Genomic DNA, 17,466 nt, shown 5'->3' with positions numbered 1-17,466 from the left:
TCTACTAAATGAGAATTTGCATTTTTAATAAGATCCCCAAGTGATTCCATTACACATAAATTTGAGAAGCACTAATTTAGGATACTTCATTGATTGACCTAATTTTCTGTAAATTAATCATATTTAAACAACTAGTGTATAAGTGTTCCACCTGTATCCTTTATTTTAGCAATATTCAAGATTTAGTGTATAACAAAATCACCAAAGGAACTTGTTTAAAATGCAAATTTTCAAGTTTTTTCTCCAAGTTTAGAATTCAGTATGTCAAGGATCAGGCCTGGTTGCTTCAAACCACAACTCTCCTGAACAGAATTAAAGTTAATAATAATATCAATTCTTCTTAACAGCTCCAAACCATAGCAAAATGCCTAACACACAAGAGAGTCACATACAAACTGTTTCTGTTAAATTTTGAAACGTTTCAAACTTTTTAAGAAATTATTAATCATAGAATCAAAAATTTGGCAATAAATGGACCTGGTTCCATTCATGGAACACGACAAGACCATTCTTTTTTTTTCTTCCCCCCAAAGGAATGCCATTATTTCAGCCACAGGATAACAAAATAATTTACTGGAGAACTTAAGAAATTGACACTGTCCCCATTGGAATCGACTACTCTTATACTAGAAAATAAGACCAAAATATTATGCAAAGGACTTATTACAACTCTCAAGAGGTCTCAAACACAAATGCATCCTGGAGCCATCAGGTAACCAATGGGGAAACAAGGAATGTGTTATTCCAGTTACAGACATTCAAGTTCAAAACATGAAAACCTCTTGCACAGAACAAACAAAAACATCCCTGTGGGCAGCTCTCAGCCTATGATCTGCTAGTTTCTAGTATCTGTACTAACAGAGTTTTTCTAGTTAACTCTCCGGTGACATACCAGAGGGCATATTTTTATCATTAATTTGCTCATTTGACTTATTGGGGGACTTTTGGGAACTACGTTACAGTTCAGATTTTACTTGCCACAGCAAAACATGGTGATATATCAGGCTCATAGTCTACATCACCCTTATAAAGCCAATGATCTTTAAAGACAAAGTCAGTAAGCTATAGCTATAATCTATGGGTTGGCATAGCCCTATTTTTTTCTAACAAGTTTTGTGATGGAGCCACACAGAAGATGTTCAGTGTGCAGGTTTTTATATTACACTATACACTGTCTTCAGAGAAACAGCAGTTAGAATTTTTGCAGAGTACCTGTCTTCACCTCACTTGTTGTTGCTTGTTATGTATAAGTGTATGATGCTAATTTACTTTGGTGCTTTGTTTCTGCATGATTATAAAAGACTTAAGATGTCCAGAAACATCATTGTTTCCAAATTTCACCTAGAGGTATCTTTATACTACAACTTCTAAAATGAAAAACAGAGCTGTTCACACGTTCACTATGTACTTTTTATTTTAAATTCTAGCACAACAAACACAATGACATGAGAGGATCATTACCTCAATAATACGGATAACATTCCTTGAGAAGTTGGCTTATAATTTACATACATTGCTTTTATCGGGAGCTATTTTAAGTATTATCTTAAGATATATTGTAAAACACAAGTCTCAAATATATACCAGTTGCAAACATAATGTGCTTAGTTACTATTTTCCTTATTATTTAAATAAAATGATTTAAAGTTCCTCAAAATCATGCCCACTGGTGTTCATGGTTTCAGGATGCATGACTCGTCCCATGAATAGGATTGTACCTGCATTGGGTTGGGAATGAACAAAAGAGGAGTTGAACAAAAGATATTTATTTTCCTTCTTGCTTACAATTAGCAATGTTCTAATTGTACATTATAAATGAAAGCAAGAACACTGGTCTCCAATAACCTCAGATTTATGAATAAACTATAAGTTTTCTGAATATACAAGCAGTAAAAGATTCAATGATAAGTATAGTGTCCTTGGATACTCATAAATTCTAAAGATAAAAATGTAAGTAAACTATTTTCATTTAAAAAATCATTTGAACACATCTGATAAATAATGCGGAAAATGTTCTCAATTAAAAAAATGATTTCTTTTTGGCTTATTAAAGTTCTGTTCTCATAACAGCCTTACCTGTTCTCCTGTTCCTAATAAGAAAGAAAAATGGATGGTCGACAATAACTTGAGGATACAGCACAGCCATCCTGCTAATTGCAATCATTCCTGTAACGCAGAGAGAAAGTAATTACATGTCTGTGGATGTGCGGGGACTAATGAGTAATTTCTCCAAACTATCTATGTTTAATGCAAAGGTAATGATTTACACGAAACAAGATTTTAAAGACTTAGAGAAAAAATTGTAAATGTGTTAACATTTCTACTTGATCTTAAAAAAAATCAAATACACACACACACAGTTCCCTCCCTATAGAACCATTTATTTTGCATGTTACAAATTTTTATTCTCAGATAAATACTTACAGCTTTACTAAAATGACCTTTGAGTCAAGGAAAGGGAAAAAAAAAACACCGCAAACAAGCAAAAATCAGTTTCTTTATATTCTCAAATCATTATTTCTTTTACATGAAATGGGGATTTTTACATAGCAAGTCACCAGGCTTCTAGCAAGTGGCCAGAACAGCAGTGATTAAAGAGAAAATACAGCAGGGAGAGATGCAGTGGTGTTTCCTACAGCTGGGAAATTGAATTCCCTCGAGATCCTTATTGTGGGATAATCATTTTATACTTTCTGCAGGGTGATTTGTTGTCAGGAGAAGGCCAAGATTAAATTATGTAAGATTTTAAGCTTTCTCGGTGCCTGAGACTACTGTTTCTATTTCCTCCCGAAAACACCATTTTAACTGATGAGATCCTTTTAATGGACAAATGTATGCAGAAGTTAAAAAGAATTTGCGCAAATATGATATGTTGCATTTTACCGGAGAAGGGAAAAATCCTGCCAAAATTTCATGACGGCTGTTGAACATGATATTGAAACAAATCCAAAGAAACAAATGAAAAAAAAAGAAAAATCCTTCTTGCTTAACTAAGGAAGTCAGAACATTCAAAATAACCAAGGACATTTACCATTTTGCTTTGGACACGTAATTTAGGTAAATTTAAAAAGAATTTTATTTATAATTATTTTATTATTAACTTAAAATTATGTATTGCATGCTATCATGCACTCTTGTTTGTACATGTGCTTTTTAAAAACTCAAAGCTCTTCCCTGACAAAATTAAGAACTAACTTCCAAAAATAATTAAGTAGAAAGAAAAATGATTAACTGGGCAGCAGGGAAATATTTAAAATATTTAAACAGGCAGCACAGCAGGAAAATCTATTCTGCAGAGCTGACAATCTTCTTCTGCTTCTCATTAGAGACGGGAGTTACTCTGTATGGGGCACTGAAATGAGTGCATGCTTCATATCCTATTTGGAAAATTCTAGCAGGTTCATCATTAGCTTGACTTCTAAGTTAGAGCAGGGTCAGTTTTTTGGCTTAGTTCTAAATGATCCCCATTCCCCACCCAAGATGGCTTTAAAAATACAAATCTCAAAAAAGTGAGAAGATTTTGGAAAACAATAATTTGGCACCTGAAGCAGCAGCAGCTTCTGAACCTTCTTCATTAACCTCTATGAAGGACTTGTGAATTGCTTTAGAAAGGAAAATCTCTTTGTTATCTGCAAAAAAAGAGATAACAGAAGCATTTTTTCGGTATCAGAGAAAGGGAAGCACTTTTTCTTTAGTTAAACAGATTTGAGAAATATAAGTGATATAAGATACTGATATAAAACATAAGAGATAATGTTGTAAGATTACATTCATGATTTGAAAGAACCATTGAAGATGTATTTTCTGTTTTGTCCTTATTTTATATTCTCTTGTTGATTTTCTCCTTCATTTTTATTGGTAATTTTCCCATCGTTTATTTCTTATATTGCCAGGAAAAGCAGAAACGTGGCTCTGTTTTTAATAGCAACCTCAAATTAGTTCATAACTCAGGATAAAACTTCTTACATGTTTCTCCCTAACTTGAAATTTCAAAACATAAAATGAAAACAGAAATCCACGTATAACCAGAATAAAAAGTTTTTAAAACTCTAATCTCTAATTACTGTGATAATAGAAATATCCTTGGCAAAGGAAAACAAAATTGACTTCTAGGTTGTAGAAACAGGAATATATTAAAAAGCTATTTCCCATTCCAATTAATTGGTTTATCTGAGGATTCAAAAACATGCTTTATCCTAAAGTCAGAGGAAATAACACATTTTTAATATTAGGAGGACTGTCTTTCCCTTTGAATTGTCTTTCTAGTTATGCTTACTTTTAAATTAATGGCTGTTACAGGCTGAATTTGTTCTCTAAAATTCATATGTGGAAGCGCTCACCCCCAAGGTTTCAGAATGCGACTGCATTTGGAGATAGTCTTAAATTTAAATGAGTCATTCGGGTGGGCCCTAATCCAGTATGACTGGTTTCTTTACAAGAAGAGGAAACTTAGGCACAGACAGGTACAGAGGGAAGACCAGGCATGATGGTTAATTTTATGTGTCAGCTTGGCTTGGCCACAGTGCCCAGATAATTGGTCAAACATTATTCTGAATGTTTCTGCAAAGATGTTTTCTGGATGAGATTAACATTAAAGTTGGTGGACTTTGAGTAAAGCAGATTACTCTCATCATGTGGGTGGGCCTCGTCCAATCAGATGAAGATTTTACTAGAACAAAGACTAGCTTCCTCTGAGCGAGAAGGAATTTTGCCAGCCTTCAGACTCCTTCCTGTGTCTCTGGCCTGCTGACCTACCCTGCAGATTTTATATTTCCGAAGTCTACACAATTGTGCAAGCCAATTCCTTAAAATAAATCTCTTAATCTCTCTCTCTCTCTCTCTACATATATATAGACACACAAATGCATATGTCCATCTCTCTCCATATATATATATGTACATCCATTCATCCTGTTGGTTCTGTTTATCTGTAAAACCCTGACTAATACAACATGGGAAGACATAGGGAGAAAATGGCAATCTATAAGCCAAGAAGAGAGGTCTCATAAGAAATCCACCCTGAAGACAGCTTAATCTTGGACTTCCAGCCTCCAGAACTGTGACAAAATAAATGTCTGTTATTTAAGCCACTCAGTCTGTGGTGCCTTGTTACGGCAGCCCTAGCAAAGCATACAGTACAATAGCCTTCAGTCTTGGGTTTCCTACTTTTCCCCAAGATTAAAACAAAACAAACAGAAGATACTTCAATATATATAAAAAGGAAAATAGCACAAGAAGCAAGATAAAGGATTACTCAAGTTGTACCGTTTTTTTTTTCTAATCCCAGGAGGTCTACTTCAAATTTAAGATAGATAAACTTTGTTGCTCATGCCCAGCCCTATTTAGTAAAAGCACAATTGACTTCCCACTAAACTACTTAGTAATACTTTCAAAGACACATGATTAGCTGATGCCGATAGAAAACGATGTTCAACAACATTTTTGGTACACCTGTTGCAAAGCACCTGCTTATTTTGAATAAGCCCCAAGACAAACTGGTGGCATCTCTGAATATATTTTAATAGGGATACTCCTTCCTCAGCTCATATTCAGCATTAAGATAGAAGCACTGCATTATGAAATTGTCCATCTCACAGATTATGATATTTTCTTCTAGAATGCATTTGATAACCAGAAGAAAAATTAAAAGCAATAAAGTTTTACATCAAACAATTAAGTATAATTAGCTTTCTCAAATCCAGATGACTAGGCTTTTTTAGCAAATGAAAAGAAAAAATATCAATTGCATTAAGTAACTAGTCAAACTAATTTAGTAGGCAAAACAAACACTAAATTCCAAGACAGTAAAACGTAACTATTTAGTAGTTAACAGATGCTATATTATTTTCAGATTCTGCTGCCCATTTTCATCAGTCTGCCAGTTAAGGTAGAGTCATGCATCAATGGCCCTAAATGCGAAAGTGACAGCACCCAGTTCCTAAAGGATAAGGAGTGTCCACATTGCCAGGTAAGCCCTGTTCAGAAATTTGAGGGGAGGAACTTCCCTGGTGGTGCAGTGGTTAAGAATCCGCCTGCCAACGCAGGAGACACGGATTCAATCCCTGGTCCAGGAAGATCCTACATGCCGCAGAGCAACTAAGCCCGTGAACCACAACTCCTGAGCCCGCGTGCCACAACTACTGAAGCCCGCACAGCTAGAGCCCATGCTCCGCAACAAGAGAAGCCACCGCAATGAGAAGCCCGCGTGCAGCAACAAAGACCCAGTGCAGCCAAAAATAAATAAATTTATTAAAAAAAAAAGAAAAAGAAATTTGAGGGGAGTTTTCAATAACACCGAATGATATTTCAGACACATTAATTTGCACAAAGGAAACTGCCTCCAATATCCCCTGAGCCTGATTTGCTGACTGTACTAAGCACCTTCAAAGAAGGAATCTCCTCCCTTCAACCCTGGCGTCTGCCCCAAGTATACCCTCCTCTAGACTCCAAACCTCTCATGTGCTCTCATTTATCTCCACAGAACGGTTTTGAGGGGAGGGATGCTGCAAGACATCATGGCAGAAAGATCAAGAAAGCAAGAATGCCGAGGGTTCTTCCCAGAGAGCTAGTTATTTAAAAGATAATGAAATGGACAAACCTATAATGAGATTCACAAAGAAGAAAGAGAAAGTACCCAAGTAAACAATATTAAGACAAAAAAGTAGAACATACCTAAAGATAACAGAAGAGAATTTTTAAAAATCACAAAAAATACTATATAATTTTCTGCAGATAATGTTAACTTTAAAGGGTATACTTTATTTACTACTCATTGTATCTATTTATAATACACAATTTGGTAAATTTTGATAGATGTATGTATCTATGACCCCACCTCTACAAATAAGATAAAGAATATTTCCAACTCTCCCCACAAGTTTCTTATGCTTCTTTATGCAGATAACTTTGAAATAGAAGATTTGCCATCAACTACAACTTTATAAAAATATTTAAATTATAAAGTTGAATCAAGGAAAAAAATAGAATGAATAGTCCAGTAACCATTAAAGTAGTTGAATCAGTAGACAGAATCTTCCCCTACCCTCAAAATTAAAGACTCCATGCCTAGATGGTTTTCTAGGGAACTTTAACCAAACCTTCTAGCAACAGAATTTTCTGAGATAAAACTATTCCAGACTCTAGAAAGAGAGTAAAAGCAATCTAAGTCACCTCTGGGTCATCTTACTTGCTATTAAAATTTAAAAAGGACTGTCTAAGAAAAGAAAATCATAGACCAAACTCACCTATTAATATGGAGGTAAAAGTTCTTCGAAATCAGAAAATTAAACCCAGCAACACATACAAACAACTTTTTTAAATGAGTTTCTGGGGATGTCAGTGTATCATGACACAGCAGTTAAAACTACTCTAACTGCCTCCCGTTCACATTAAAGCTTCCTCTGGGATGATCATCAAATACAAACCAATTCATGCTACTCCCCTACTTAAAACCCTTTATCACCTCTCCTGCTAGCTCTACCTCCCATCTCCCCCTCAGTATATAACACACCTGCTCAGTATGTAATATGAGGGCCTCTGTGAGGTTGCCTCTGCCTCTTCCAAATAGCATTCTTCACTCTACACACTGTGCTCCAGATTATTTGAATGGCAATGGCCTGATCATACCACACTTTATCACTTCTGTGTCTTTGCTTCCCCAGAAACTCACTGAACCCTTGTACAGTGAGACACCTAATCTACTTTTAAGGCTCAGCTTCAAACCCTACCAGGACTTTTCTGCTCTCTCCCGATTCCCACCCTGCAACTAAAGTAGAACTGACCACTCTTTCCCACTGAACCCACGATCTAATTCTATTTAAGCCTTCATAATATATCATATTCACATTGCTATCTCTCTCTTCCTGGACTGTCCACTTCCTTCAGGCAAGGATTGTGTCCTTCCCCTAGTGCCCCTGGCTTCTGGCATTTAGGGAGCTTAATGAATGAACTAACCTAAGTAGAGGGAGTTTGCTGGTAACGTGTAATTTTCCAGTAGTTAACCCAACATTTAGTAACTGTTGAATGAAAGGTGTTAGTTGTTTCATATTGTAAGACTTTGGGTGTTGTCACTCTGTGGGCAACACGACCACAATTCTGTTCACAATTATGGCTATAAAGTTTATTCTTGTTATAAATAAAATATGTGACACTAACTAAGTAGATGGTCTAGGAAAATTGATGGAAAACAGCCCCAGAGAGAGAAAGAATACAAAGACCACACACAGACTAGAAAACTTAAAAATCTAATTGAGTAGAAGAGCAAAGGGGATGGGATCTAACAGACCACTGTCATCCTATATATTTCAAAGACAGCAAAATAAAGATTGAATCCAATGTTCCAACTCCTGGGGGTGACTAACTGCTACACCAAGGACAGCAAATGTCTCCAGTTGTAAACAAAACTTCACAACACTTAACCTTCAGCAAAACACCACCCCTTTGGATGTACAAGTAGGAGAAAATGTAACAAGGAAGAAATCACATCATGAACACTGAGGGAACAAAAGAAAATGAAACTTTTTTTCTCTAGGCACAAACTTCAAGCTGTCACATTAAAATAAAATATAAGCTGAAAGTAGTTTAAGCAAGAATGTGTCTGCTGCCACATCTTAGAAGGAGATCAGATCATACAGGAATACAGGCGAGTTCATAGCTTCTATGTTTGGCCTCCAGTATTGCTCATTCTTGTGTAATTATATGTCAATCAAGGCCATTTTTCCTGCCATGCACTTATTCCCTGAGGGCCTGGACCCTCCTGTCCTATTTATCTCCTCTCCCTATCCCCAGTTCCTTGCACACTTCCCGCCACCAAGTATGCACTCAGGTATTCAAGGAATCATAATATGAGGGGAGTTAAAGAGATTTACACTGATGAGTTTGTCTTATTTGTTAGAGAAAAGTTAACTATTCTCTAAAAATGGAAATCAATCAATCAATGGCAAACAGAACTACCAAAAAAAAAAACCCACACACTGGTCCCAAGCAGTCTTCTTCTTCTGGCCACAGCAGACATTGCCGCCAAATAACTGGTCCTACTTTTCTCCAGGCAGCGTGGAGCAAGGCTTTTCACGATGGATAAGATGGAAACAGTGCCAGCAAACCCTAGGTTCCCCAGAGAAGAGCTGGACAGTAATTCAAGCTCTTCTGAAAAAAGCAAGGCCAAATACTAAGGCATTCATTCAGTCACTGAGCAAATATGTATCAAGTACCCTGCTCGTATGAGGTACCGTGCAGGGCACCAAAGGCTCTAAGTACCTGTGACTGACATAACGCTGGCCAGATGGCCATTCATGCAAGAGTATGCCCCTACTTCCTTTGTGGCACTGTTCCTAATCAGCCAATTTTAATGGATTTCTGCATCACCAAGGACATGCTTAAAATAACAGAATGAACGGAGTTCCATAACAGAACCCTAGGATACCAAAAATGTCTCTGTCTCTGTACTTCAGTTGCTAAAATACTTTTAGCTTTGGCCCCACCCATGAACTTTCGAAAGGTTTTTAGAATTTGAGCTCCTTCAAGGTAGGAATAGTGTTTGCTTATTTGCTTCTCTGCATAGATTTTGTTATAGACCAGCAAATATTCATTTATTTATTCACTCATTCATTTATTCATGTACTGAGGACCTCCTATGTGCCTGACATTGTTGATGCCCTGGGTATACTATGGTGAGCTAAATAGTTCCTTCCGGATGGGGGAGCGAAGACATTAAATAACAAGGACAATAAAAAAGCAAATCAGGGCTTCCCTGGTGGCGCAGTGGTTGAGAGTCCGCCTGCCGATGCAGGGGACGCGGGTTCGTGCCCCGGTCCGGGAGGATACCACATGCCGCGGAGCGGCTGGGCCCGTGAGTCATGGCCGCTGAGCCTGCGCGTCCGGAGCCTGTGCTCCACACGGGAGAGGCCACAACAGTGAGAGGCCCGCGTACCGCAAAAAAAAAAAAAAAAAAAAAGCAAATCAATAAATGACCACAGTTTCAGGGTATGGTAAGTATAAGAAATAATATAAAGTGATGGGTTGGCTGGTGACTAGGGAAGGGAAGAGGAGCTACTTGACATTGGATGTTAGGAAAGGCTTGTCTGAGAAGGTTAATCTGAGCTGAGACCTAAAGAATACAGAGGAGCCAGTCCCAGGCAGACTGGCGGGAAATGCTGGTGCAGAGGCAGATACAAGCCAGGTGTGTTCAAGGACCCAGAAGAAGCCTGTGTGGCTGGAGCATGGGGACTGAGGAGGGCCAGAGGCTTGAGAGAAGCCCGCAACTTGGAGCAAGGCAGAGCCCAGCACCATCTTCTCAGGGCACGCACCCACCCAGCATCTATCCTGCTCCCCACACCATGCTGGGCTCTGAGGACAGAAAGATGTCTATGACACAGTCCAGGCTTCTGAGGGGCTCCGAGCTCAGTGACAGGTATAAGAACAAACAATCCAAGGAAAAAGTAGAACTTGTGAGAGCACTTTGCACCATCAGAATCCAGATAAGGGAAAGTAAACCATCTAGGAAGGGCAGGACGTCAGGGGAAGCTTCTCAGGGATGCTGACATTTGGACTGGTTCTTGAAGAATAAGTGGAAGAGTGAAAGTCAGAGAAGGGGACAAGGGCATTCCAAACAGAGAATTATATCTGCAAAGTGAGAGAAGCAGCGGTGAGGACCTGAAGGTCCAACTGAAGCTGGGGCTAGAAGGAGGAGGGGAGTGGCAGGGAATGTGCTTGATTTTAAGAGCTTGGACCATGATGCTAGAGAGCCCGGGCTTTGGCCACAAGTAACAGGACATGACGGCTTTGATTTTAGAAGATATCGGTGGCAGCAGCTGTAAAGCGTGAATTGGATGAGCAATCAGCTGGGGGCAAGAAGATCAACTGTGTCAGCTGTTGCAACAGTCCAAGCAAGAAAGTGGGGTAGAACTGGAATTACGGTGCTGGAAGAGAAAGACAGCTCTCTGACTTACAGGTAGAAGGAGAAAGAGAACAAACAAGGGCAGGATGTAAGAGTCAGTCCAGCATAAATCTAAGCGCTCGAGTCTGACCTGAATATGGCTTTTGCTGTGTCTTCTTAATTCCTTTATTTCATTGGCTCCTTTATTAAAGCTCATACTTCGTGCTGAAGGATTTAGTACTCTCTCTTTCCCCTTACACCTTCCAAGAGGATTATCTATTAATCCAAATGCTGATGGTCCTTCATTTCCCTTACAAAAATAGCCCTACTCTATAACAGGATCTTCGCTGCAACTAGATGAGCATTTTAAATAGAGCCTGAGAAGAAAATGATTCTCAGCACTCTCTAGATTCCATGTTTATTGCATGAGTCTTTACTATGTTTTATGTTCATGGAATTTAGCGTCAAAAGCAATGGACATCAAAGTGAGGTGAAAAAATAAATACAGAGCATCTCATCTTATTTGTTCCTTCATTCAGGGAGTACGAAGCAGAAAGCACGGTGCTGGGTGCTTCTTAAACACACATAAGGATCAATTATGTGGAAGTTTAAATTCTGGTGGGAGAGATACAATGCATAAATAATGATAATATGAAATTAAATGTGGTATGTGGCATAAGAAAAATAATAGAATATTGTAGTATTTAAAAAGGAGTGATTACTTCTCGTTGGTGTAATCATGGTGGCTTAATAAAGTTGGAGATATTTGACCTGAGGCTCAGTTCAAAAGGTATTTCAGGTGGGAGAAATTTCATAAAGATGAGGGCTGGGGGGATGTGAGGTGCAGAGCGAATGTTCAGTTTGGCTGGAGTGCACGCTGTGTGTAAGGAATCAGCCAGAGATGAGGCTGGACGGAGCTGAGGTCTGAACGCCCTGCCGAGCGGTGGACGGTGCACAGCAGACCGAAGGGAGGCTCTGAACAGGAGCTGGAATGATCAGAGAGTGAGTTTTAAGGTGATTAATCTTGGCAGTGGTAGATAAGACAGATTAGATGGTAGAGAGATTGGAAATCGTTTAGGAGGCTATTGAAATAGTCTAGGGCAGCAGTAATGAGAGTCTGAAATGAAAGTAGATGCCATGGAACAGAAAATGAAAGCATGGATTCAAGAGGTCTTAGCAAAAGACTCCCAAGTCAGTCCGTTTTTCAGAAGCAAGAGAATGTCATGTAGGGTATTTTTGGTCCACTGCTGAATCACATTAACTATTTTTAAAGAAAGATAAAAATCTCATTACATGATTTTAGAATGTAGTAGTGTCCCAATAGTACTGAATTGGTTTCTGGGTACTTTCGAGTTTTCAAATTCTACTAATAATGTTATTTTTAAAAGATTTCCCCAGTTTTTACATAAGGCTTTTAATTAAAGAAGTAATACATACACAAGGTAAATTTCCAAGCAGTACACAGTGGTCTATGAAACGAAACCCCTGCTCTCATCTAAGAGCCTCTGGCCAGTATTCGCGAGGCAACCACTTCTATCATTTTCTAAGATGTTGTTCAAAAATGTCCTATGCATTTAGAAGCTTAAATACATGCTTATGAGGGGGGTGATCTAAGATGGTGGTGTACAAAGATCCTGAGCTCACTCCTCCCACAGACACACCAAACCTAAAGCTACATATGGAACGAGTGTTGAAAAAGAACTAATAATTAGCTGACCAACTGGAGGCACCACAAAGGATAGAAGGGCCTCATGGCAGGAGATGCAGAGGGTCAGTCCCACCAAAAACTCCATGCCCCTGTGCAGAGACCTCCAACAGGGAGGGGTCTCATAGGTCCAGAGCTACACCCCGAGGAGCAAGGTATTTGTGCCCCACGTTGGGCACCCCAACCCTAGGGACCTGCACTGGGGACACGAGGTCCCCAAAACATCTGGCTTTGGAAACCTAAGAGGCTTATGTCCAGGGCACCCAGGGTGGTGTAGAGACCTGAGATACTCCTTTGAAAGGACTTGCACACTGTCTCACTCATCCCAGGACCCAGTACAAAGGCAGCAGTTAGAGAAGTGCCTGGACCATATGTGAAGGAGGTTCATTTGCTCATCTTAAAGCATCTGCTGGAGGGGCAGGGACAAGTTGGGACTTTCTTTGGGGACAGAGGCATGGGTGAGCGCCGTTTTTGCACTCTCCCTATACCTTGCTAGTGCAGGTGGGCACACACAGCATAGCCTTGCTATAGCCTTGGGTGTGCCCCATTCCCAGCGCTCTTGCTCTCCCTCGCTAGAGGCAAGGGTGTGCCCTTCCCCCAATGCTCTTCCCTGCTGGGGGCGAGCACAGTCCACACAGGGGGCGCCCCTTGATTGTCTGGCCCTGGTGGCCAGAAGGGCTTGCATTTCTGGGCCCCAAAGGACTGTGACAATCAGAGAAACAGTTCTGTGCAGGCTATCACCCCCCGGGGCACTGCACAGACAGCAGACTAAAACCATCCCCAGTCTGTCTGTGAAAAAGGTCCATTTCCTTGTCTTGGAGCTGCAACCCGAGGGACAGGCTACAGGTTTGTTACACCTCTAGGGGCTACAGAGGAGCTCGCAGGGAACGTAGGCAGGGAGATACCATCCTTCTGCCCTCCCTTGGCCTCGCCACAACTTACTGGTACCTCCCCAGAGTTTATTCATTCATCTGAAACCCTGATTTTTGCAAACTGTCACGCAGGAACATGTTCAGGTCTGGTCTGGAAGTCAGCAGGGTTTGTAATTGTGGACCCACAGGACTGCATGGGTTTGCCTACTTTAAAAGCTGCTGCCTGAAGAGCTGGCTTCTAATCAGCCTAAAACCAGGTGCTGACTGAGATCCGTCTTATTGGAACACTGCTGGGTCTTCACACACTGTCCACACCTGGGATTTATCAAGTATTAACCAGGCTACTTAGACAATCACAAGGGTTCAGGAGTCAACCAAGAGCTGGGGAAAGGTTGAACAATAAGGTTCATCTCCTACACGTGGTCATTTCATCAAGACTGGGAGAGGTGCCTGTTTCGCTTAATTCATAGAAACAAACACAGAGAGTCAAGCAGAATGAGGGAGCAGAGGAGTGTATTCCAAATGAAAGAACAAGACAAAACCCCAGAAAAAGACCCATTAAAATGGAGATACAGAGAATAGATTGGTGGTTACCAGAGGAGAAGGTTACCAGAGGAAGGCGGTGGGCAAAATTGGTGAAGTAGGTCAACTGTACAGTGACAGACGGTAACTAGACTTAACAGTGGTGATCACTTTGTAGTGCATACAAATAGCAAATTGTGTTGTACACCTGAAACTTATGTAATGTTAGCTACCAATTTTACCTCAATATGAAAATAGAAAGAAGAAAAATACATATAGTCTCTTCCTCCATCTTTTGACCCAATATGCTCCCTCCCATTCTCCCCTTTGATTTTTTTCCTTTCTGCCTCCGTAATGCTTTCTCTAGTACAGAGTTTCTCAACTCATTGCTATAGAAATTTTGGGCTGGATAATTCTTTGTCATGGAAGCTGTCTTGTGCAGTGTAGATCACAGGGATGTAGAAGCATCCCTGGCCTCCACCCAGTAGATGGCAGTAGCTCTCCCTAATTGTGACAACCAAAAAGGTCTCCAGCTATTGTCAAATGTTCCCTGAAGGGCAATATTGTCCTGGTTAAGAACCGCTACTGCAATAATACATTTCTATCACTCTTCCTTTTATTAAATCCAGCTGTTTATGTCTTTCTCCCCACGAGTCTATGTGCTTCTTCAGAACAGGTAGGATATCTTAATTATTTCTTCATTTTTATGACCTACTTTGCTCACACTATCTGCCTCACAAAGAGTTGTTAAATGAAAGGAATAGACATGGCATTGAATAGAATTAATCTGTATATCCTAAACACCATGAAAATTCTCACTAAAGTAGAAAGTAATAACCAAATACATGCTAATAATTTCCCTGGGTACTTGTGGGGTTACTGAGTGTCATAAACACTTTAATCATCAAGGTTTTCATGTAATTTGGGGAGGCAAAGAAGTATACATGTGAACAGGACACCAATCATGTAAGGCAGAGCATACGGTGCCCCAAAATGATGCAGGGAATAAAGGCTATTGAATTTAGAGGAAGCAGAGAGGAAAGTTTTACAGCTGTGTCACTAGAAAGTTCTTGAATGAATGATTCATAAAGTAATGTATGTATTTGTGTATATGTGTGTGTGTGAGTGAAAGAGAGAGAGAAAGAGAATGAAGACCGTATCGGTTGAGGTAGCTGGCATGCCGGGACTTCTAAGACTGTGGCAAAACTAGAAATTTAAGAATCAAAGAATTCCCACCGAAAACTTGAGAAGCTGGTTTTAGATCAGTTATCCTGAAGACCTGAACTGGGTAGTGTTTGAGGATGACCAGGTACTGGGAATGCAGCTGTGAGCAAGATGCTGAGAAGGATTCAGGTCTGATGGAGGTTTGATCAAAGAGCAAAGACTTTCCGCTATAGACTCTATGAACTCTGAAAGAGCCTAGTGTGATTTCAAATCTGCACTCATATGTACATTTATGCCCTATTGTCTCTGTACATAGTAAAGGCAATTAAATATTACCTTATAAACCTTCCAGATATGTCAAAAAAGTTGACCTACACTGACCACAATAATTGATTTGCCACTGCAGTGATACTCCTTCGGGACTGAAAAGCAGTAAATATTCTATGTGTGTGAGATAACTGCCTAAACGTTTGGGTGACACACTGAGGAATCTCTAATCAAACTGAAAACAGACCCATGGTAAGAAAGCAAAATATAGTTATTTAGTTGGAATTTGGCCAATATAGCATTCGTTGAATTCCTAAGGAAAGGAGCATAAGAATTTTAAATTATCCTGTGCTTAAACCACAAATATATATATATTTCTGCCTCAAGTACAATGTACCCATTACCCTTTGAATATCCACTTATTCTACCTTCATGGCTCACATCCAAGCTCCTAGGGCTCTAAACTCTTGTTTTATCTTGATATCAATCTGTCTTTATCTCATCAGAAAACATACTGTTTTTTTTCCTATGTTCTATAGAAATGATGAAAATTATCATTAGCTAAGCTAACTAAATCTTACACTCACAGGTACCTTAATTCAATACATGTCTTGGGATTAGCTGCTTTAAAAATATTTCCAAAAGGATTTTACATTTCTAAGTACTTTAATGTTCCTAATATGTTAAGATTTTTATCCTGACCAAATTAGGGCATCTGAATCAAATAATTTAACTGGTTGTTTTCCCTTGGGATATTTTAAATAAATTACTCAACACCCGATATGTCAAGTATATTTTGAAGCTAATTCTTCAAAACCACTGTTCTTTATTGAAGACTTAAGATAATAGTTACATCATCTCACAGGTGTTCTTTTTAAAAGCATCTAGTTCTCACAGCAGGCACTCATTTATCCTCTCTTCCTTCTTTCTTTCCCATATGATTTATTATAACCGGACATATTGAGATATTCAATCAATACATTTATTGATTATCTGCTCTGCAAGGCATTCTGTCAGATGTGATGGGGAATTCAAAGATGCATAAGACAGGTCTTCTGGAGAATATAATCTGCTATCAAAGATAGACATGGAGCAGAATAATACAAACAATGTTGTGACTGTGTTTATAGTTTCGCTTGTAGAAGTTAAATATATTTCTTATATTTATCTGGCAACTGATAACTATATTTTACCTCAGAACTCCTTAATAAATAGAGGTTTCACCACCATCATTTTAAAAAAACTTTATGGAATAACATTTTTTTTTAATTGGTGTTTATTTCCTACCAGACAAGGCTGTCAAATTTGCATTTTTGATGAAAACTTCAGTTATTCCAAGAGCCTTCAGAACATGTTTTAAATCAATTTCCTGTTCCACTGTGAACCTGGAGAACACAGAGGGGAAAAAGTATTTAGTTACAGCATTTTAAAAGTATTTAGTTACAGCCTTTAAAAAGTATTTAGTTACCCTGCTACCTGGGACAGGAATAAAATGTTAGATATGTTGATTTTTAAAAGTCTGTTTTATAGAGGGTAAATTATACTAAAACTGGATTTTGACTATAAGTAGTATTTGATTGTTATTGTAAAAAAAAAAGGGAGCATCGAAAAGAATAACATAACAGAATAGTATTAAATTATTAAGTAGGAAGCCAGATTGGTCTTAATATGGAATCTCTCCCAATGAGATTGTATCAAACCAATGAATTGTATCACCCACCTTTCCAGTGAAACATATGGACCGAGCATGGCTGTATTAACAAGTGCAGTTTTTAAAAGCAAAGGCTTTTATTACTTTTTTATAAAAAGTGAAAAACTGGTTAGAACTAAATATTTCCTTTTTTAAAAGATGTTGCCTCCTAATCAATACAGATCATAAATATAAGTTTTTAGGCAATGGGCTGTGTCCTTAAAAAAGCTAAGTCTGTAATAGTCACTAAACATTACTTTAGCATCATTTCTGATGTCTGGTTTTAAGAAGAATGAAAAGAGAATGATTGCTATAAACAAGACTCAGACACCAAGAGGAATAATCAGGGGAAAACCAACAGATGAGTAGAAGT

At 38.8% G+C, this 17,466-nt stretch overlaps 1 protein-coding gene across 2 annotated transcripts in view; it reads right to left on the bottom strand.

Moving 5' to 3' along the window:
* Positions 1 to 1,388: 1,388 nt before the first annotated feature.
* Positions 1,389 to 17,466, bottom strand: part of SERPINI1 (serpin family I member 1) — a 68,526-nt gene continuing 52,448 nt past the window's right edge. For both annotated transcript variants that reach the window (XM_067737960.1, XM_067737961.1), the window contains exons 6-9: positions 16,691 to 16,788; positions 3,543 to 3,629; positions 2,077 to 2,166; positions 1,389 to 1,718 (exon numbers count right to left, since the gene is read on the bottom strand). In XM_067737960.1, the coding sequence (XP_067594061.1) occupies positions 1,642 to 1,718; positions 2,077 to 2,166; positions 3,543 to 3,629; positions 16,691 to 16,788 (352 nt within the window). In that variant the 3' untranslated portion in view covers positions 1,389 to 1,641. The remainder of the gene's footprint in view (positions 1,719 to 2,076; positions 2,167 to 3,542; positions 3,630 to 16,690; positions 16,789 to 17,466) is intronic.

The sequence above is a fragment of the Pseudorca crassidens genome, chromosome 5 (genome assembly GCF_039906515.1).
Source record: "Pseudorca crassidens isolate mPseCra1 chromosome 5, mPseCra1.hap1, whole genome shotgun sequence".
NCBI classification, from domain to species: domain Eukaryota; kingdom Metazoa; phylum Chordata; class Mammalia; order Artiodactyla; family Delphinidae; genus Pseudorca; species Pseudorca crassidens.
Note: the sequence above shows the minus strand (reverse complement) of the source record. Positions and strands in the feature narration are given on the sequence as shown.